Raw genomic sequence first — 23169 nt, 5'->3', positions numbered from 1 at the left:
CAGAAAACCTCATCTTTCTCCTGTGGAGAAGCTTGAAGATTCAAACTGCTGACCCTGTAGTTAGTTAGCAGCCCAACTTGTAATCCATTACGCTAACAGAGCGCCCAGACTTTAAACTATATATAGTTAAAAATGAAACATAATGCAAATGGACTATAAGCTTTCTTCTTTTTTTGTTTTTAGGTTTTTATTGTGAATTGAGTGAGTTTAAATGGAAGAACATCGGCTTTACATCATTGTTTCATTGTAATGATGACAGTCTCTTCCATGTATCATCATTCAACAGTATTTGCTTCCATTCCCTCTGGTTCTTTTTTGTTTGTTTTTTTGTGTGGGTAGGGGGGTAATGCATAAAAACACTCAGGAATATATAATAATTTAAATAACCAAAGGGCACATTCTGCAAGACTGCCTTCTGGCCCGCCAGCACCCAGTCCCTTTCTTTCCATGAGATGAGTCCCCAGCTGCTTCCTCTCTCCTTGTCCTCATCTCTGCTTCCATCTCTGGGGTCACTGTATAAGCTTTATTCTTAATGTAAGATTTATTCTGGCTCCACACTGTAAGCACGGGACTGTGAACCACAAGGTCTGCAGTTCGAGCCTGCCAACCCCTTTGTGGGAGAAAGATGAGGCTTTCTACTTCTGAGAAGATTTAAAGCCTTGAAAATCCTATACAGGGTCACTATGAGTCAGCACTGACTCTATGGTACTTAACAAATATATATATATATATATATATATATACACATATATGTGCTGTTGTTGTTTGGTGCCATCGAGTCAGTACCTACTCATAGCAACGCTATGAACAAAAGAACGAAACACTGCCCAGTCCTGGGCCAGTCTTACAATTGTTGTTATGCATGAGCCCATCACTGGTGCCACTGTGCCGATCCATCTCGTTAGGGATCTTCCTCTTTTTCTCTGACCTTCCATCTTACCAAACATGAAATCCTTCTCCAGTGACTGTGAAAAAGACTATCAGTTGCTCATATATAACTTCAGGTTGAAACTGAAGAAAATTAAAACAAGTCTACGAGAGCCAAAACAGAACCATGAGTATATCCCACCCGGATTTAGAGACCATCTGAAGATGCACTGAACACTAGTGACTGAAGACCAGAGGAGTTATGGGATGACATCAAGAATATCATACATGAAGAAAGCAAAATGTCATGAAGAAGAGAGGAAAGAAAGAAAAGACCAAAATAGATGAGCAGAAAATTTCAAAAGACAGCTCAAGAAGACAAAATAAAATATTATAGTGAAATATGCAAAAACAAACTTAAAAAAAAACCCTAAAAGGAAGAACATGCTCAGCATTTCTCAAGCTGAAAGAACTGAAGAAACAATTCAAGTCTTAACTTACAATATTGAAGGATTCTATGGGAACACAGTATTGAGTCAAAAGAAGATGATTATGGAATCCTGCATCAGACCAAAAGGTCGGCTTGAACTGTAAGATCAGCAATTAAAACTCACCAGCTGCTCCTTGAAACTCTATACAGGGTTGTTATAAGTTGGAACTAACTCAGCAGCACTTAACAACATACCAAAAATAATTGGTTGACATTCAACCATTTCAGGAGGTAGCATATGATCATGAACCAATGGTATTGAAAGAAGAAGTTCAAACTTCACTGAAGGCATTAGCAAAAAAACAAGCTTCTGAGAATTGATGGAATTTCAATGCAAATACTTTAGAAAAACTGATATACAAGCTGTAAGCACTTACTAGTCTATGCCAAGAAATTTGGAAGATGGTTAACCTGGCCAACTAAGTGGGAGAAATACATATTTGTGCCCATTCCAAAGGAGGGTGGCCCAATAGAATGTGGAAATTATTGACCAATATAATTAACATCACAAAAATTCAAAACCAAATTAACTGCCATCAAGTCATTTCTGACTCATAGCAACCTTGTAGAGGGTTTCCAAGGTTGTAAATCTTTACAGATGCAAGAAGCCTCATCTTTCTCCAGCAGAGTGGCTGGTGGGTTTGAACTGCTGATCTCGTAGTTAAGCAGTCCAGTGCTTATCCTACAGCATGCAATTAAAATTTTGCTGAAGATAATTAAAAAATGGTTTCATCAGTACATTGATAGGGCATGTCCAGAAATTCAAGCCAATTCAAAAAAGGATGTGGACTGAGGGATATCATTGATAACATCAGATTGATCTTGGTTGAAAGCCGAGAATACCAGAACATATGCTTACTTTTGTTTTACTGATTATGTACAGCCATTAACGACAACAACAACACTCAACTGTGTGGATCATAACAAGACAGGCATAACTTTGCAAAGAATGGAAATTCCAAAACACTTCATTGTGCTTAAACGGAACCTGTACACAGACCACGAGGTTGTCATCTGAACAGAACAAAAGGATACTAAATGGCTTAAAGTCAGGAAAAGTGTGTGCTAATGCTGTATCCTTTCACCATACTTATTCAATAGGCATGCTGAGCAAAGAATCTGAGATGCAGGACTATATAAAGAATGGAGCATTAGGATCGGAGGAAGATTCATTAACAACCTGCGATAGGCAAATGATACCGCCTTGCTTGTTGAAAGTGAAGAGAACTTGAGACACACGATGATGAACGTCAAAGACTTTCAGTATGGATTACAACTCAACATAAAGGAAACAAAAGTCCTCACAACTGGACCAACAAACAACACCATGCATGGTAAATGGAGAAAATATTAAAGTTATCAAGGATTTAATTTTGTTTTAGTCCACAAAATGTTCATGTAAGGCGCAGTCAAGAAATCAAATGACATTTGCAATATCCCCATCTGCTGCAAAAGTCCTTTTTAAAGTTTAAGAACAAAGATGTCGCTTTGAGGACTAAGGTGTGATGGACCCAATCTATGGTATTTTCAATTGCATCATAAGCATGAGAAAGTTTGTTGTTGTTGTTAAGTGCTGTTGAGTCAGTTCCTACTCATAGTGACCTTGTATAGGATTTCTGAGGCTGTAAATCTTAATGGGAGCAGAAAGTGTCAACTTTCTCCCCTGGAGTGGCTGGTAGGCTTGAACCACAGACTTTGTGGTTCACAGTCCATTGATTATTGTATGGAGTCATTGCATTCCATGAAAATGTTTGACAATAAATAAGGCCAGAGGGAGCCAAACCAGGCTGTTATGCTATAAGATGCTATTTTCATTCCTTTTTTTTTTTGTCATTTATTGGATCATTAAACTAAGGTGATACAATAAATAAATAAGACCAGAACATAATTTATGCATTTGAATTATGGTATTGGCAAAGAATATTGAAAGTATCATGGAATACCAGAAGTACCAACAAATCTGTTTTGAAGAAGTATAGCCAGAATGCTCCTTGGAAGCAGGGATGGAGAGACTTCATCTCACCGACTTTGGACATGCTGTCAAGAGAAACCAGCCCCTAGAGAAGGACATCATGTTTGGTAATGTAGAGGATCAGTGTGAAAGAACACCCCCAATGAAATGGACTGACACTGTGGCAGCAACAACGGGTTCAGGCATACTCACCGCGAGGACACAATAGAATTGGGCAGTGAGTTCTACTGTGTATAGGCGTTGCTATGAGCCAGAGCCGACTTGAGGGCACCTAACAATAATAGGGGGAAATGGTTGCTTAGACTGGAAGACAAGAAGAAAATGATTTATAAACTTCTGTTAATGTCTCTACTAGGAGTCCTGGTGTGGCGCTGTGGGCTCATGAGTCAGACTGCAAAGTCATTTGAATTGCAAGGTCAGTGGTTCAAGCTCACCAGTCGCTCCTTGGAAACCCTCTACAGTGTTGCTATGGGCCGGAATCGACTCGACGGCACTTAACAACAACAACAACGAGTCACAGTCTGTAACTCGCACCACACACGGTGCGAGGGTGGGTGAGAGGGTGGGAGATGAGACTGAGAGGCTGGCATGATTCACTGTGGATGGTAAGGGTTCACTGTAAATGTCAGAATGTGAAATTCTAGCATGGGTATAAAATGAGCCATCTCAGACGCAAGAGTGGGAGATCTCATTATGAACAAACAAGAAAGAGCCAGTAGGGGAGTGTGTCTTTTGTACCCAGAGATCCCTGTACATTCAAGCTCCTTGACCCAGGGACAGAAAGCTGTGACACCAGAGTGGCAGGGCTTAGCCTAAAATCTCTGCTTCTGGTACTCTGAAGAGACAATCTAACTCCTTGTAAAATCTGAACTGCTGATAACCCCAAAAGAGAAAGAGTCAAGATTTTAGCCGGTGTGAAGAATTCACACATTTAGCATTTGTGAAAAGATATTTGTCAAGAGTGTGGGGCTTCTCCCAATCTTGCAGGCAGTATCTGACTTAGCGTGGATGGCTTGCTGACCAGAATCCAACCAGATAAAGATAAAGACGTAGGATACAGGGAGGAAGCGTAACTTGCTACAACCTGATCAACTGGACCTTTGCTTGTGCATGAAGCTGCCCCAAATTCCAACTGAATAGGGAAGGAGTCTTCATATAAAGGATCAAGCATGTCTCCTCAGTACACTGGGTTGATAGGGACAGGCAACTTAGACTTTGGCTATCAAAATTGGGGGTCTATAAAGGCATGAAGTGGCTGGCTTATAATCTTTCATGAGGGTCCTTAGTGTCAGAATGAGGGGAGTAAGACAGAAACCCTGTAAGACAGAAACCCCTGAGTAGTTTTCCTTTCGTCCAGATGGTCTGTTGATGAGGGGACAGGATTTGATGATTCAATTGTAAGTAACTGTTATCAGCTCTAATGATGATTCTCACAACTGTAAATGTAGAAGAGGTGCAACTAAAAGGGGGGAGTAGTTAATCTGTCATTTCAGGAACAGGGGACTCTAGGACCATCAAGTGGGAAGAGTATTTGAGAAATGAAGGATCCTAACCAGAAAAGTGGCAACAACAGAGATGGTGGCAGAGGCGATAGCACAGAGAGACAGAGCAGCAGAGGACCACAGGCCCATGACTGAGAAAGGCAGTGTGCCCAAGGGCAGGAGGTCAGCTTGCAAAATGTGCCCTCTGGATATTTAAGTGAATATATATTTACAATGTGGTATGTGTACATCAAACAAACAAACAAAAAGTAACAGAGGTAAATACTGTTGATTGGCAACAATAGTGAAGTTGGCCCAGGATCGGGCAGTGTTTCGTTCTGCTGTGCATAAGGTTGCTATGAGTCGGTACCAACTCAATGGCATCTAACATCAACAACAACAAGGGTGTATGGAGGGGATTGTAACCATTATAATGATTTGTTGAATGTAAAACTGGTGACCTGCCCTGTAAGCCTTCACTCACTCAATACACAATAAAAGCTTAAAAAACAAAACAAAACAAAGGGTGTGCGGCTTAATCCAAGAAGAATGTCTTGGTCAACATGTTCCAGGAGATTGTCTTTGTTAGGTGCCATTGAGCCAGTTAGGTCTCATAGCAACCCGGTGGACATCAGCCTGAAACACTCCCTGGACTTGCGCCATGCTCACCACCATTCTTCTGTTTGAGTCCACATCAATGAGACGGAGGTTAGAGAACAGAAATGAGAATTTCTGTTTGGGACTGTAGTTTGACAAACACCTTGTAACTTTTTGTCAAGTAGCTCCTCTTGCCTGTGAGCAAGAAGACCTTTGTTTAGTGCACCTGATGAAAAGATCACTCTCTTGTAATTTGGAACTGCCAGGGGGACAGTGTGCCTCCTGATTTGCAAAACCTCTTGATCTTTCAAGAAAACTCTTTGCTTTCACTTCTAACAGAGTGTTAAGACTGGTACTTTGGGATGACAAGCACCATGTAGGGTTACAAATTACTACTTAATAATTAATATTTTATTAAGGACTGTATCTTTACAAGTGCTTTACAATGATGGAAAAACAAAAGAAAACAACCTTATAATGTGAAAGGATTTATTCTAAAAATAGGAGAGAAAAATACTCACGGTTGAGCCCCGATTTCTCGTAGATGATAGAAGAGTTGGGGAAGATATGTTTGAAGTAGAGTTTCAAACAGCAAACACAGTGACACAATGCCCTGGGCAGAGTAAGGCAGTGTAAAAGAAATACATATTTTAGTATTTAAAGATTAACTATGCCAAAACAGTATTTAACAGGAAAAGGAGAACAAGACTAACAACATAAACAGTCTCTATATTGCTTTCAGTTTGTCAAAAACAAGAAATGCATTAATGCTAACCACAAGGGCGGTGGTTCAAACTCCTCAGTGGCTACTGGGAAACCCTCTACAGGGTCACTATGAACAGGAACTGATTCAGCAGCAGTAAGGTAAGTTTTATGCCCCTGTGAATTTCCCATTTTAGCAGTAATGCTAAGGGACATCCTTCTAATACAATTGGTGCCCCACTGAGCCAGATATATAGCATTCAGTCCAAGGAAAACATCACGCTACAGAAAACCTGCGACTATGTGAGCCCCTAGTTAACATTTAGGCCACAGCAAAATTAGTTTTCTCTGGATGAATTCCAGTTTCCAGGTATTTCCGGGTTGCTATCCCCACACCCTGTACTCTCTTCTTCCATAATGCCCCTTCCCCTCCAGCTACCTCACCCAGTGGGGAAAATATTTCCTGCTTTTCTAAATCCACTCCCAGAGACAGACAAACTAGCTGGTGAAATTTGCATCAGGAAGTTATCAAACAAGAATGCTTGATTACTTAGTATAAAGAGTTTTTCTTTCTTTTTGTTTTAAACTGAAATCTACTTTTAAAAAAAGGGTACCACTTGTAGAGTATGAGAAACAATCGATTTAAACAGATGGTTTTTCATGTGCATTCATTAGTTGACAACTCTGAATAAAGTCTTTCTTCCAGCTTAGCATTCCTCAGGATTGATCTTTTTAAGGAAGTTTTAATCCTCTTTGCATTTCTAAAGAAAAAAGGCGGCCAGGGTTCCAAATATTTGAGTCTGGTTGCAAGCCAGGATGGGAGATGAAGGCCTGCATTCCACTGACTAGCTGGAACAGTGGAGGGACACAGGCAGGAGCAGCCTATTCCTACTCCGTTAGCAGAAAAAGACACCCTCAGCAGAGGACCAGGCAGAGGGGCCCGGAGTCAAGCAGCAGGCTCTGCACTGGGAGAAACAAGGACCAGCACTGTCAGTCCATTTTTCCCTTTTCATTGTCTTAAACGCTAAAGCATGGTAAAGCGGAGTAGAAAACGGAATGCTTGGAATAAGGCATTACAAAAGGGATGAATTACTCATCTGTTTCTGATTACTGGAGATATGACATCAGTAGAAGCTAAGAACAAAATCAAGTTGACTTAGAGAAAAGAACTCCAAGATAATTAGTGGTACTTTGTTTTTTGTGACCTCCTGGAATTCTGTTATTTGCCAACTTTTGACAGCAATGCCTGAGAGCAAGAGTGGGGACAGAGGAAAGTGGGAGAGGAATTTGTAGGATTACACTGGGGGAAACCTCAGCAGATCTTTAATGTAGTAGCAATAATACATTCGCCTCTCTGGGGACACGTGGTCTCCCTTGTACTTGTACACCTTTCAATTTAGTATGTCTTCTAGAGAGTTAGTCAAGGCTCCCTCCAAGTGGACTAAAGCAGGCCCAAAGTGGGAAACTGGAAAACAGTGATAAGATACTCAAGCTCAGGTGAAGAAAACCAGAAAACATGCATGGTCATCAGGAAGCCAAAACACAACAAATAACAATATTCAACTCCCGATATGCTTGTCCCTGATTCTCATAGTGGGGCCAGGAAAGCTTTCCACTAGAGAGCTCTAATGAAAATACCTGGTATGTTAACAGACAATTAGCCAAGTAAGACACTGGAAAACAAGCCACAAATCAATGTTTACTTTTCATTAACAAATAAGAGATGATGAAGGTGATGGTAACAACAAAAACAGTTACTGAACATCTGGTATGCAGACTTTTCTACTAGACATTACAGAGCATATATGAGCCACAATTCACGAAGAAGAAATCAGGGTTAAAAGAAAGCAGGTCTTTTTGTCAAGGGAAATACAGACTTTACTGCTTTTAAGAAATAAATATATGTAAAAGATCATTTAAGTGTAATTGATAAGGGACTTTCTCTTCTCTCATTATTTACCATAATTATTTACATATTAGCCTACTTTTCTCTCATTTATTCTTCAGAAATGTGTTGTTTGACATTACAAATTGAAATCTTCTGCTTTATAAATTGAGTAGATTTTTTTTCTCCTAAGGAAAATTCCCAGCTGAATGAAGTGAAAGAAAATCTGATGTTGCTACAAAGGTTTTCTAGGAACAAAAGAACAGATTAGAGTCTGATTTGATGCACTTTTTCAAATGAACTTACTGAAGGATGAGAAGAGATGGAATGGAGTCTGAAGAAAAAACGCACGTACATCTCACGGAACATCTGATACAATTTGAAAGGTTCGTGGTATAGAAAACAAAGGGGTGCAACTGGAAGGAGAAAGAAAATTAATTGATATTATTGCAGAACGACTAGCATTCGAAAATGAATAAGCTCATGGACAAGGGCAGAATAAATCAATATTTTGGAATAATAATATTTATCTACAGACAGTTTTAAAATCATATGCACAAGGAAAAGTCCATACAGTATGAAAAAGAAAATTCCTTCTACCCCAGACTTTCAGTTTCCTTTTCTATATGCAATCCTTTTAATGATTTCTTGTATAGCTTCTAGAAAATTTCCATATAAATAGAACAGATCTAACTATATATCTATATATATATAACTATATATATAAAAAATATAAAATATCTCTATCTCTCTATATAACTATATATATATATATATCTAAAACATCGACACAGATACAAACTTGACCTTTTCAAGTCTATACATCCAGGGACTTGTTCCGTATTAGTTGACACACAACGAACATGTTATTCTAAAGCAGAATAGCATTTGTTTTGCATATGCTGCTGTGGCACTGGGAATAATACACTCTCCTCTCTGGGGACAGTGTGGCACTGTATAATAAACACTGGGCTGCTAACTGCAAGGTCAGCAGTTCAAACACACAGTCGCTTCTTGGAAGCCGTAGTCAGGATGGGGAAATCCTATTCAGGGTTGCTATGAGTTGGAACTGACTTGGTGGCACTTAACAACAACGTAACCAATTTGGATTCCTGGTTTAGGGCTGTAGGATAAGCCCCAAACCCAGAGGTTGGCAGTTCAAACCCACAAACTGCTCCTTGGAAACCCTGTTCAGGATGGCTATGAATCAGAACAGACTACAGTTTTCTGTGTTGCTCAGAAAAGACTTTTTCACTTCTCATGCTTATATATCACTCTGATCATGAATGCTATTTATTCTACTGGGACTATATAAGTTAAAATTCAAAAGTTATGCTTTGAAGTACAATGAAATACAGAAGTTCCCAAAGGATAGATAGATACAGGTCCTTCTGGCCAATTTTACCTGTTCTTCCATCAATGAATAAACTATTGTAGTTGTTAGGTGCCACTGACCAGTTCCCACTCAACGTCAACGTCATTCTATGCAAAACAGAATGCAACACTGCCCAGTCTTGTGTAGTCTCACAATTGCTGCTATATCTGAGCTCAATGTTACTGCCACTGTGTCAAAACTTCTTGGTGGGGGTCTTCATCTTTCTTGTTGACCCTCCACTTTACCAGGCATAATGTCCTTCTCCAGGGACTGAAGCCTCTTGACAACATGTGCAAGTCTTAGTCATTAAAAATTAAAAGAAATGGGTAAATTACAGACTATAATTTAAACAGTAGTGTAAGAATGACACAATAGAATTATATGGAAGTACTTATAAGATACTATCACTTGCCTTTCAGTTTGCCATACTCTGGTGGAGTGCATGTTGCTGTGATGCTGGAAGCTATGCCACCGGTATTTCACATACCAGCAGGGTCACCCACAGAGGACAGGCTTCAGCTGAGCTTCCAGACTAAAACAGACTAGGACGAAGGAGAGGCGGACCACTTCTGAATGGTTGTCGTTAATTCTGTTCAGTCAGTTCTGACTCACAGTGACCCTGTATAGGGTTTCCGAGGAGTAGTTGGTGGGTTTGATCTGCTAACCTTATGGATAGCAGTGCAGTGCGTATTCTACAGCACCACACCATGTAAGCCACTGAAAATTTTCTGAACAGCTGCTGAACATTGGCTGATATAGTACTGGAAGGTGAGTCCCTCAAGTTGGAAGGCACTCAAAATATGACAGGAAAACCTGCCTCCTCACAGTAAAGTTGACCTTAATGAAGTGGATGGAACAAAACTTTGGGGCCCTTCATTTGCTGATGGGGAATGCCTCAAAATGAGAAGCATCAGATGCAAACATCCATTAGTATTCACAACAGGGAATGTACAAAGTATGAATCTAGGAAAATTGGAAGTTGTCAAATATGAAACGCAATACATAAAGATCAATATCCTAGGCATTAGTAAGCTGAACTGGATTGGTAGTAGCCATTTTGCATTTGCATATGGTTTACTGTGATGGAACAATAAATTGAAGAGGAATTTGAAAAGCTAGATCGTGAAATGCCTTTTTTTGACGATGAATGTAATGCCCTTCCTCTTCAATATCCATATGGCTACAATGCCAATGATGATGAACTTGAAGAATTCTATCAACTTCTTCAGTCTGAAATTGATTAAACATGCAATTAAGATGTATTGGTAATTACTAGTGATTGGAATGAGAAAGTTGGAAACAAAGAGAAAGGATCAGCAGTTGGGAAATATGGCCTTGTGTGATAGAAATGATGGTGGGGATTGCATAATAGAATTTTGCAAGACCAACGCCTTATTCATTGCAAATACCTTTTTCAACAACATAAAAGATGACGAAACACATGGGCCTCACCAGAGGGAATATGCAGGAATCAAATTGACTACATCTGTGGGGAAGGCCAATGGAGACGTTTCAGATTATCAGCCAAAATAAGGCCAGGAGCTGAATGTGGAGCAAACCATCAATTGCTCATATGCAAGGTCAAACTGAAGCTGGAGAAAATTAATACAAGTCCATGCGAGACAAGATATGGCCACCTGAATTTAGAGACCATCACAAGAACAGATTCAATGCATTAGACACTAATAATTGAAAACCAGAAGAACTGTGGGATTACATAAACACATCATGTAAAAAGAAAGCAAAAGGTTATTAAAAAGAGAGAAAAAAGAAAAGCAAAATGGATGTTAGAAGTGACTCTGAAACTTGCTCTCCAACATAGAGATGCTAAAGAGAATGGAAGAAATAAGGAGGTAAACGAGCTGAACAGAAAAGGGCAGTTCGAGAAGACAAAGTATTATAATGAAATGTGCAAAGATCTGATGTTAAGAAACCAAAAGGGAAAAACATGCTTAGCATTTCTTGAAATGAAATAACTGAGGAAAAATTCAAGCTTTGATTTGTAATATTGGGGAAGAGTCTATGGGCAACACTGAATGATGCAGAAAGCATCGATAGAAGATGGAAGGATTACACAGTCACTGTACCAAAAAATTATGGTAGATGCTCAGTCATTTCAAGAGCTAGCATACAATCAAGAGCAAATTGTAACAAAAGAAGTGCAAATTGCACTGAAGGCATAGGCAGAAAACAAAGGAATTGATGGAATACAAATGTAAATGTTTTAACAAACTGATGCAGTGCTGGAAGCTCCCACCTGTCTATGTTAAGAAATTTGAAAGACAGTTACCTGGCCAACTGATTAGAAGAGATCCATATTTGCACCCATTCCAAAGAAAGGTGACCCACGTGAACGTCATTAACATAACATGTAAGTAAAACATTTTTGCTGAAGATTAAAAACACTTGCAACAGTACATTGACAGGGAGCTAGCAGAAATTCAAGGAAGATTCAGAAGAGAACATGGAATGAAGGGTAACATTGCTGACATCAAATGGATCTTGGCTAAAAGCAGAGTAAACCAGAAAGATGTTTAATGTGCATTACTGACTATGCAAAGGCATTTGACTGTGTGGACAAACTATGGATAACATTTAGAAAAATGGGTGTTCGAGAATGCTTAATTGTGCTCATGAGGAATTTGTACATAGATCAAGAGGCAGTTGTAGAACAGAACAAGGAGATACTGTTATTGGTATTGTTGTTAAGTGCCATCAAGGCAGTTCCGACCCATAGCAACCCTGTATAGGGTTTCCAAGGAGCGGCTGGTGAGATTGAACCACCGAACTTGCAGTTCAAATGGCTCTGCAGTCTGGAGCATTAGGGATACTGCTGTTGTTGCAAAGTGCCATCGAGTCGATTCTGACCCATAGCGACACTGTATAGGGTTTCCAAGGAGCAGCTGGTGAGCCTGAGCCACTGACCTTGCAGTTCAAACGTCTTTGCAGTCTGACGCATTAGCCCACAGCGTTAATTTAAAATCAGGAGAGGTGTGTGCTAGGGTTGTATTCTTTCAACCACATGTATTCAATTTGTATGCTGAGCAAATAATCTATGAAGCTGGATTACATGAAGAAGAACATGGCATCAAGATTGGAGGAAGACTCTTTAACAACCTGCAATATACAGTTGATACAGCCTTGCTTGCTGGAACCAAAGAACACTTAAACTATATACTGATGATGATCAAAGACTTCAGTATGGATTGGACTTCAATGGAAAGAAAAAAAAAAAAATCCTCACAGCTGGACCAATAAGTGACATCATGATCAATGGAGAATAGATTGACGCTATCCAAGACTTCATTTAGTTTGGATTCACAATCAACACTCTTGAAAGGAGTAGTCAAACGATGTATTGCATGAGGCACATTTGTTGCAAAAGACTTCTTTGAAGTGTCAAGGAGTGAAGATGTCAGTTTGAGAATTAATGTGTGCCTGACTCAAGTCATGGTCTTTTCAATCATCTTATATGATGTGAAACTTGGACAGTGAATACGGAAGAACATAGAAGAATGGATGCATTTGAATTATGGTGTTGGCGAAGAATACTGAAAGTACCATGGACTGTCAGAAGAAGAAACAATCTGTCCTGAAAGAAGTACAGTCAGATGCTCCTTAGAAGCAAGGATGGTGAGACTTTATTTCGTTTGGACAGCATGGGATCAGTCCCTGGAGAAGGACATTATGTTTGGTAAAGTGGAGGATAACCAAAAAAGAGGAAGACCCTCAACAAGATGGAATGACACAATGGCAGCAAAATGGGGTTAAACATAACAAGTGTGAGGCTCGCGGAGGACTAGTCAGAGTTTCATTCTGTTGTGCACAGGGTCGCTATGAGCCGGAATGATCCCGGTGGTGCTTAACAACAAGACTTTACTATACAGTCATAATCTATCACACTTACAGGAAAACTGCATTAGTCTACATATGTGTAAATGGGGGAGGCCAATTTAAATTAGAGAAAAGTTATGATTCAATATTTTAAAGACATATAGTGACTAAAATTGAAGCAACAAAATGCTAACTAGAATTATCTAGGGATGGCTTGTATATCTAGTATTTTGATCATAAAGTTGCTGATAAAGGATTTGTGGATGTTTACAATATTTTCTGTAAATAGTATAAATGAATTCTGCATCACAATTTTACACCATTTATCTCCTTAGTAGACAATTCCCCCTTGGCTTACAAGCCTTAGTCTACTTACATGACCATCAACGGGATTCAGTAGAAGCTGAGGCAGTGCAGCTTCCATGACATCCTTTAAATCAGCTAAACGCACCTTTTAAAAACTACTGAATGGTTTCTGATGCTGTAATTCTTAATACAGAAAAATAAAAGGGCTAGTCTTTTTATGATTGAAGGTGACAGTTTATTATTTTTAATCCTTTTAATTTTTCTCTGTTTAAACCACTCACATTTGATAAAAAAGAGATATGCAAGCATGTCACTCGAACCATATGCACCATGTTATGAAGTTTAAGGAGTCCTGGTGTGGTGCTGTGGATTAATGCACCAGACTGCAAAGCCATTTGAACTGCAAGGTCACTGGTTCAAGCTCACCAGTCACTCCTTGGAAACTCTATACAGGCTTGCTATGGGTCAGAATCAACTCGATAGCACTTACCAACACGATAATACAAGGAGGCGTCAATAAGTTTGTGGAAAACTTCCACTGTCTTTTTAAAGTTTTGTTTTCTCAAGAACTGTTTGAAGTACCTTCTAAAGTAAATTCAAACCCATAGTCAATACTATCAGGGCATAATAATAATAAATTGTGACTTTTTTCACAGTATGGTAGCTTTCTAAGTTTTATATTATGCCATTCACCAGGAATGTCTAACAAAACCTGAGCTTTTTACAAAGAAAAGTTTTGATACATTGCTGACTCTTGTTATAAAGGCAAAATATCAAAGCATTTCTGTTTCTTCTAAAGGCAGAAGGCAGAAATGAAGGGGACAACAATCTTTAATAAGTTTATATATAATATATAAAAATCTAAAAATAAGTGCATTTAGGTTTTGGGCATTCTTTCTCTTGTTAATCTTCACTGAACTTCGTACTTTCTTCATCCAGTGATACATGAGGCCAAAAAGGCACCGATGGCGGTCCCAGCGGCCCATGTGGTTATTGCATGCACTTCAAACCCAGGACACGTGCACCCTTGAATGTGATGAGTGGTCCCACCATCAGCTCACAATCAGAACTGACCCTCCCTCGGGATTCTTTCTGACCTATTCTTTTTGACAGACTCGGATGAGAATTAGTTGAGGAATTTAAACAAATTCATTTCACACCTATCAGGACTAAATATTAATGTGTGTCTAGTTTCCACTGGATTAGAAAATGGAAAATCGCACAACCGCTTTCACATTGAGTTGTAACTCTAACTTGCCAAGGAATCATCAGATGAGCAAGTATGACTTTTACTTTTTTATTTTGTTGTTTTTTATCACCAATTTAATTTTTTATTAGCCATATAAACAAATACTAAACTCAATGTTTAAAAATATTTACAGTCACTCATTATGTGCGTGGGTGATGTGATATAAAGTGAGATTTTAGATGTTTAATTTTTAAAACTGTAATAAAAGCAATGAATAGTTTAAAGCTCAACTTACCATACATTGAAAATCCATGAAACGGGATTACACCTGAAAAAACAACAAAAAGTATTTCTTTTCAGTAAGTAGAAAACCAAACCAAACCCACTGCTGATGACTCTAACTCAGAGAGACCCTCTAAAGTCGCTGTCTCTCAAAGGCTGTCAGTCCTTTGGAAGCAGACAGCCTCCTCTTTCTCCCACTGGTGGGTTCAAACTGCAGACCTCCTGGTTAGCAGCCAAACACTTAACCCACTGTGCCACCAGGGTTTCTTTTATATGTAGTAGACTCACTGAATTTATAAATTTAAACAGACTAAAACTGAAAATAGGACAGTTTTCTCCTTTTTTGCTTCAACTTTCTTTATGAATGTCAGTGATAAGATGTTTGAAAATATCTCTTGAAAAGCAAAATTGAGGTTTTCAAAATATATCCAATTAACTTTATGTTGATGAGATGAAAAATCTTAAACTTTAATTATATGTCTAAAACGACAGTATAAAAATACAGCAGGCAGATCATAGAACTAAGGTTTTTTTAGCTACTTCAATGAATAGTATGATTGTTTCAGAGTCAGCGGATTATGTCCTCTATTAACAACTCAATCCTGTATGTAGAATCCAATTCAACTTCAAAAAGGTAAGCTAGATTTTCAAGGCAACTTGTATAAAAGTTTATTACAAAAAAATTATATCATGATATGTGGTTTAAGAAAAATATTGGCAGGAATATGGTACAATTTCAGTATAATATTTGGCAAGAATTATATACAAGCAAAATACACATCCTTCTCAAGAAATACTCAAGGCCTAACGGGGTAGGCTAAACAACCTGTCACATTCCAAGTGAAGAATTAGAATTTATACAGCTTAGTTTCAAAACAGAAGTTCTGTTAATATACACCATTATATTTCTAACACTACTAAATCAGGTTGCAAACACAGTACAGAAGAAAACTGAAAAGTTTACTCTGTGGAAAAATAGTATAGAAATGCTTTATTCATTTGACATTTTCGGAGGCAAAAACTCTTGGTTTTGGCAGGGACTTCAGCGGTGATTTCACACAAGTTCTAATACATGCTCAGTTTAAAACACTTCCAGCAACAGAGGGCACATGAATTCCCAAGGCAGTGTGCAGCAATTTTGCACAGGCTTAATTTGGGATAAGTTATTCTCATACTAAATCCAACTCTGCATCTGCTAGTCCCACTTCTTATTCCTAGTCCTGATCAGAAAGGCCCAAGAGAACACATCTAATTTATCTTCTGTATGAAAACTTCAGAAATATTTGAAGACAATTCTCACTCCCATTGCTCCTTCTCCCCACCCTCTATCCCTAACATTTTTGCTCTTAGACTGAGTTTCTTTAATTGCTGCTGGGATGAAGTGGACTTAAACAGCCTTCCTATTCTATTTCCCTCTGGACAAGAGGCAGTTCACCACACTCCTTAAAATGACATGATTAAACTCTCTAAGCATTTTTTCCTCCTGCACACCCTGTAGATAGCTAAGACACTGAACTTGTGCAGTTGTTTCTGGACCTAAGTAAAGGATTATATTCTTATCTCTCTTATGTTTCTTCTTGGGTGAACCATTCTAACGTGAAAAAATCCTAGATTTGCATTCTGTACTCTAACGTCTTTCTAGGACTCATCACTACTAGAGAATCCCTTCCATAACGATATGTTCATTCAACAACACACTATTAAGACAAAGGAAGAACATGGACCAGGTTCCAGACTTGGTTGAGTTCATTTGGCAGTTAAGAGGTTTGTGTGCATTTGGGTAAGTTTCTTAACATCTTTAAGATTTGTTTCCTCACCTGTAAGTCACTGATAATAATGTGTGTTATTGTTGTGTGCCCTTGAGTCAGGTGCGACTTATAGTGATCCTGTATAGGGTTTCTGAGGAGCAGCTGGTGTATGTGAAATACTGACCTTGTGGTTCGTAGTCCAGTGTTGATCCTACAATGCCGTACCAGGAGTGCACTGCTGAGTTTGAATGGCTGACCATGCGGTTAAGCAGTCCAGTGCTTATCCTACAGTGCCACTCATTGATAATAATGCTATCATTAAATGCTATCGAGTTGGTTCTGACTAGTGACCCAGTATAGGGTTTGCAAGGAACAGCTGGTGGGTCTGAACCATGAATTTTGCCATTAGCAGTCCAGTGTTTATCCTACAGCATCACACCATGACTCCACTGATAAGCATGTTGTTGTTGTTATCAAGTGCCATCGAGTTGGTTCCAACTCACAGTGACCCTGTATAGGGCTTCTGAGGAGTAGTTGGTAGATCGGGTGGTCAAATCAGCCTTGTGGTCCAGTGTTGACCCTACAGCACCACAGCAGGGCTTCACTGATAATAATAAAAACTGCGTATGATTAAAGAGCAGCTAACCGCAGGGTCAGCAGTTCCAGTCTACCAGACACTCTGCAGGAGAAAGGTGAGGCTTTCCGGTTGGCTTTAAAGAGGTCTGTGCAACATATATTTACATGAAGTAATTGTTATGTGCCGTGGAGTCGGTTCTGACTCATAGCGACCCCGCACAGGGTTTCCGAGGCTGTAAATCTTTACGGGAGCAGAAAGCCTCATCTTTCTCCCGTGGAACCGCTGGTAGTTTCGAACTGCTGACCTTGCGGTTCACAGCCCGATTCGTAACCACTACGCTACCAGAGCTCCTACATCAGATGATTTCTTGACTGCTGCTTCCATGACGGTTGATTGTGAATTCAACCAAACTGAAGTCTTTAAAAACGTCTAACTTTTCTCCATTTTCCTATTTGCGTTATACTCACCACCCTATTCCTTCTCAATTTTGTTTTTAGGAAAATGTTGCCTTTTTGATTTTGACTGATTGACCGTTCCATGGTGAGCCTACCTTGCTAGTGTTGTTGTCTCCCCTGTAGCCCTATCTATTGCTTAGCTGAAAATTGGGCCATGACAGTGTGTTTCTTTCCAGACCTGACGGATAGTTGAGACCAGTCTCAATTTCCTCTAGTCTCTTTCTGACCAGTAAACCTAGTTTTATTATTAAATGATTTTGAGTATTGTTCCACATTTCCTCCCACTCTATGTGGAGCCCTCTAATGTGATCATTTTTCTGGGCAGTTGGCAGTGCAAGCTGGGCACCATCTAGTACATCTGATCTTAGAGTCAAGGAGACTGATGGTCACATGTTACATTTGTCCACTGGACTAATCGATTCCAAGTCATTTCAATTCTTTTCACACTTCTTTCTGTCACATGTGGAGAGACCAATAGCTACACCTTAGCTCATGAGCTTTCAAGATCCCAGAAGCTCCTCACCCAAGCAGAGTGTACAACATTGTCTTTGTGGACTATGTGATGCCAATGGATCATGGTGTCCCCTGAGACTAAGGTCCTGAGGCCCCAAAGGCCAGCAACTCATTTCCTTAAGAGGTTTGATAATATCTAGGGAGTTTTTATAATTTAGTCTGTTGTATGGTCCACTACAATCACAGATGTGTTTTCATGAAAGGTAAATACTCAAGTACAAATATCCTTTCAAAAACTCTTCTGTATTTGTGGTCTATATAAATATATACATATCCCACTCTTCTTCCCTTACCCATTCAACCTGTGTCTCAGTTCATGTATCTACAAACAGAACACTGTTATTCCAGGGTTGTGCACATATCACTAGTTAACTCTATCCTGTTTAGCCCAAGCATACCTCCCTGTGACTTCACCTAACTTCATTAATCTTCTGCATTCTCTGGCTTCTTGTGAATTGCCTTCCTCCTCCTTGTATATTGCTCTATATACCTGAGCTAACATGTGTTTTCCCTCTGGCCAGTGAATTACTTTCCCTTCCCTTCCACTCCTGGTAACCAGTAAAGAATGTTTCTTTTAATATGGAAATCTTTTCTTAAGATTTTACCAAAGTAGTCTCATACAATATTTGTCCTTTTGTGACTGACAAATTTCACTCAGCATAATGTCTTCTAGGTTCATCCATGTTATGAAGTGTTTCACCGATTCATCATTATTCTTCAATGTTGCATAGTATTCTACTGTGTATATGTACCAAAGTTTGTTTATCCATTCTTCCATTGTTGGGACTTCTGGTGTGGTGCGGAAGGTTAATGTGCTGGACTGTAAAGTCATTTTGAACCACAAGGTCAGTGGTTCAAGCTCAACAGTTGCTCCTTGGAAACCCTACACAGGGTTGCTATGGGTTGGAACTGACTAGACAGCACTTAACAACAACAGAAATTGTTGGGCACATAGACCATTTCCATCTTTTTACTATTGTGAATAGTGTTGTGAAGAACATTGGTGTGCATATATCTACACATGTCTTGGCTCGTATTTCTGGAGGATGTATACCCAGTAGAGGGATGGCTGCATCATAAGGTATTTCCATTTCCAACTTTCTGAGGAAGTGCCAGACCATTTTCAAGAGTAGTTGAACCATTTTACAGTCCTATCAGCAAAGTAGGAGGGTCCAAGTCTCTCTAAATCCTAGACAGCATTTGTTGCTTTCCATTTGTTTGAACTTTGCCATTAATGTCAGTGTGAGATGATATCTCATTGCTGTTTTGAGTTGCATCTCTCTAGTGGCTAATGAAGGAGCTCTGGTAGCACACTGGTTACAAATCAGTCTGCTAACCTCAAGCTCAGCGGTTCGAAACTACCAGCTGTTCCATAGGAGAGCAATGAAGTTTATGCTCCCGTAAAGATTTACAGCCTTGGAAACCCTGTGCAGGGTTGTTATGAGTCGGAACTGACTCCACGGCACATAACCACTACCAGTGGCTAATGATCTTGAACAGTTCTTCATATTTTTGTTGAATGCCTGAATGTCTGCCTTGGTGAAATCTCTGTTCATGTCCTGTGTCCATTTTTTAATTGGGTTGCTTGTCTTTTCTTATAGAGGGGTTGTAGTTTTCTGTAAATTTTAAATATTAGACTCTTATCTGATATGTCACTGCAAAATTTCCCCCCAGTTTGTGGGCTCCTGTTTCACTCTTTTTGTGAAATCTTTTGATGCACATAAATGTCTAATTTTTTTTAGGATGTCCTAGTCATCAATTTTGTCTTGTATTGTTTGTTTGTTTTGGTAATTTTTAATAGTGTATCTATGCCAAATATTAGAGCCCCTAAGTTTGTTCCTATTTTTTCACTAATGATCTGTTTACTTCTAGGATTTTCATTTAGATCTTTAATCCATGTTGGGTTTGTTTTTGTTATGGTGTGAGATACTGGTTTTGTTTCATTCTTCTGCAAATCAATTTCTAATTTTTCCAGCACCATTCATTGAAGAGACTCTCTTCCCCATTTAAAGATCAGTTGACTGTACGTGGATAGATTTACTTCTGGGTTGTCAACTCTGTTCCACTGATCTGCGTATCTTTCACTGTACCAGTACCAGGCTGTTTTGACCACTGTGACTGTTTAGTAAAATTTGAGATCAGGGCATGAGAGGCCTACAACTTTGTTCTTCTTAAGCAGTGCTTTCCTGTCCATATAAAGTTACTGATCATTTTTTCCATCTTTTTAAAGAATGATGTTGGAATCTTGGTTGGGATTACCTAATATGTATAGATTGTTTTGGGTTGTGTTGAAATTTTCACAATGTTAAGCCTTCCTATCCATGAGCATGGTATATTCTTCTATTTTTGTAAGTCTCTTCTGGTTTCTTGTAGTAGTGCTTTGTACAGGTCTTTTGTTCCTCTGGTTAGATTTATTCCTAAGTATTTCATCTTTTCTACCACTCATCTGTCAGGTGGCTTGCGTATTGCAGTGAGTCTTGAAGCTATGCCACTAGTATTTTAAATACCAGCAGGGAACCATAGTGGACAGGTTTCAGATGAGCTTCCAGATGAAGAAAGACTTGGAAGAAGGAGAGACAAACTACTTCCAAATATTTAGTCACTGAAAACCTTATTAGCAGTGGAATACTGTCAGACAGCACCAGAATACTGACTACTAAAACATGATGAAGAGCACTAGAATACTGTCAGATATAGTGCCAGAAGATGAGCCCTTTAGGTTGCAAGGCACATCAAAATACGACTGGGAAAGAGCTGCCTCCTAAAAGTAGTGTTGACTGTAATGACGTCAATAGAGTAAAGCCTTCATTTGTATATGGGACACAACTCAAAATTAAGATAAATGGCTGTTAATAGTTGGAATATTGAATGTACAAAGTATGAATCTAGGAAAATTGGAAATTGTCAAAAACTAAATAAACATAAATATCATAACACATAAACACCAATATCCTAAGTATTAGTGAGCTGAAATGGACTGGCATTGGCCATTTTGAATCTGACAATCACATGGTTTAATACGATGTGAATGACAAATTGAAGAGGAATGGTGTCACATTAATCACCATAAAAGGACCTATCCAAGATCTATCTTGAAGTACAAGGATGTCTGTGATAGGATAACATCCATACGCCTACATGGAAGACCAGTTAATACCATTATTATTCAAATTTATGCATCAACCACTAAAGTCAATGATGATTAAATTGAAGAATTCTATTAACTTCTTCCATCAGAAATTGATCAAACATGCAGTCAAGGTGTATTGATAAATACTGGTGACTGGAATTCAAAGGTTGGAAACAAAAAGGAAGGATCAGTCAATGGAAAATATGGCCTTGATGATAGAAACAATGTTGGAGATCACATGATGGAATTTTGCAAGACCAATACTTCTTCACTGCAAATGCCTTTTTTAAAAACATAAAAGACGACTATATACATGGATGTCACCAGACGGAATACACAGAAATCAAATTCACTACGTCTGTGGAAAGAAACGGTGAAAAAGCTCCATATCATCAGCCAAAACAAGGTCAGAGGAAGACTGGAATATACTATCAATTGCTCAGATACAAATTCAGGCTGAAGCTGAAGAAAATGAAAAACAAGTCCACAAGAACCAAAATGTGACCTTGAACATATCCCTCCTGAATTTAGAGATCATCTGAAGGCTAGATTTGATGCATTAAACACTAAAGACCAGAAGAGAAGAGTTGTGGGATGACATCAAGAACATCATACAAGAAGAAAACAAAGGTCATTAAGAAGACCAGAAAGAAGGAAAAGACCAACATGAATGTCAGAAGAGAAACTTGCTCTCCAGCGTAGAGATGCTAAACCAAATGGGAGAAATGAGGAGGTAAAAGAGCTAAACAGAAGATTTCACACGTCAGCTTGAGAAGACAAACTCAAATATTATAACAAAATGTGCAAAGACCTGGAAGAAAACCAAAAGGGAAGAACATGCTCAGCATTTCTAAAACTGAGGGATCTGAAGAAAAAATTCAAGCCTCAACTTGCTTTACTGAAGGATTCTAATGGCAAAATATTGAATAATGCAGAAAGTGTGAAAAGAAGATGTTATTGTCCAAAATGAAATAGTTGATGTTCAACCATTTCAAGAGGTAGCATATGATCAAGAGCCAACGATACTGAAGGAAGAAGTCTAAGGTGCATTGAAGGCATTGGTAAAGAACAAGACTTTGGGAATTGATGGAATACAAATTGAAATCTTCAACAAACTGGTGTGGCATTTCTCCTAATGAGGCAGTCCAGGGCTGGCCAGGGTCAATTTTTCAGATTTGGGGCAGGACCCACCCAAACAGGGTTTTTGCAGATCATTTCTTCCCACTGCACTGTTGCTCACAACCTCACTTCCACCTTAGAGTGGCTCTAACCACCTGGAAACTGGGAGCTTCCCTGGGGGTGTATGCTGGTAGAAGTCGGCCTTGCCTCTGGTCACTAGGGGAGTGTGGGAAACCAAAGTAAGAAAAAAAATTGCATTTTTATCTCTGCGAGCCACACGTAGGTTTCAGTACTGTGAATATGCTTTCTTATCTCTGAAGCCACTCAAGGTGGCTGTGGCAGGTCCCATAGACTGCCACAGCTCAGAAGTCACCTCCTCTCTTGCTGAGTCTGCTTAACTCTCTCCCAGTAAGTACTCGATTCAACTCTCTATCCCTTTTCATGGAGCTCAAAGTTCCAGGATCCCCCTCTGTATCTGTCCTGTCCAGTTTTCCATATCCTTGATGCACAGGGTTCACATAGCCCTTCTGCCTAGTCCACCATCTCTTCCATTATCTTTTTATTTTTTTTAATGTTTTATTGTGAATTATGTGATAGTTTACATGGGAGAACATTAGTTTTACATTCATTCTATCGTATATCATTTC

General features: G+C 39.1%; 1 protein-coding gene across 2 annotated transcripts in view; it reads right to left on the bottom strand.

Annotated features, from left to right (window-relative positions):
- Positions 1-23169, bottom strand: part of TBC1D19 (TBC1 domain family, member 19) — a 304338-nt gene that overhangs the window by 16683 nt on the left and 264486 nt on the right. For both annotated transcript variants that reach the window (XM_006866308.1, XM_006866309.1), the window contains 3 exons: positions 14994-15026; positions 8301-8410; positions 5929-6020 (listed from right to left, as the gene is read on the bottom strand). In XM_006866308.1, coding sequence (XP_006866370.1) covers positions 5929-6020; positions 8301-8410; positions 14994-15026 — 235 coding nt within the window. The remainder of the gene's footprint in view (positions 1-5928; positions 6021-8300; positions 8411-14993; positions 15027-23169) is intronic.

The sequence above is a fragment of the Chrysochloris asiatica genome, unplaced genomic scaffold, assembly GCF_000296735.1.
Source record: "Chrysochloris asiatica unplaced genomic scaffold, ChrAsi1.0 scaffold00089, whole genome shotgun sequence".
Lineage (NCBI taxonomy): Eukaryota > Metazoa > Chordata > Mammalia > Afrosoricida > Chrysochloridae > Chrysochloris > Chrysochloris asiatica.
Note: the sequence above shows the minus strand (reverse complement) of the source record. Positions and strands in the feature narration are given on the sequence as shown.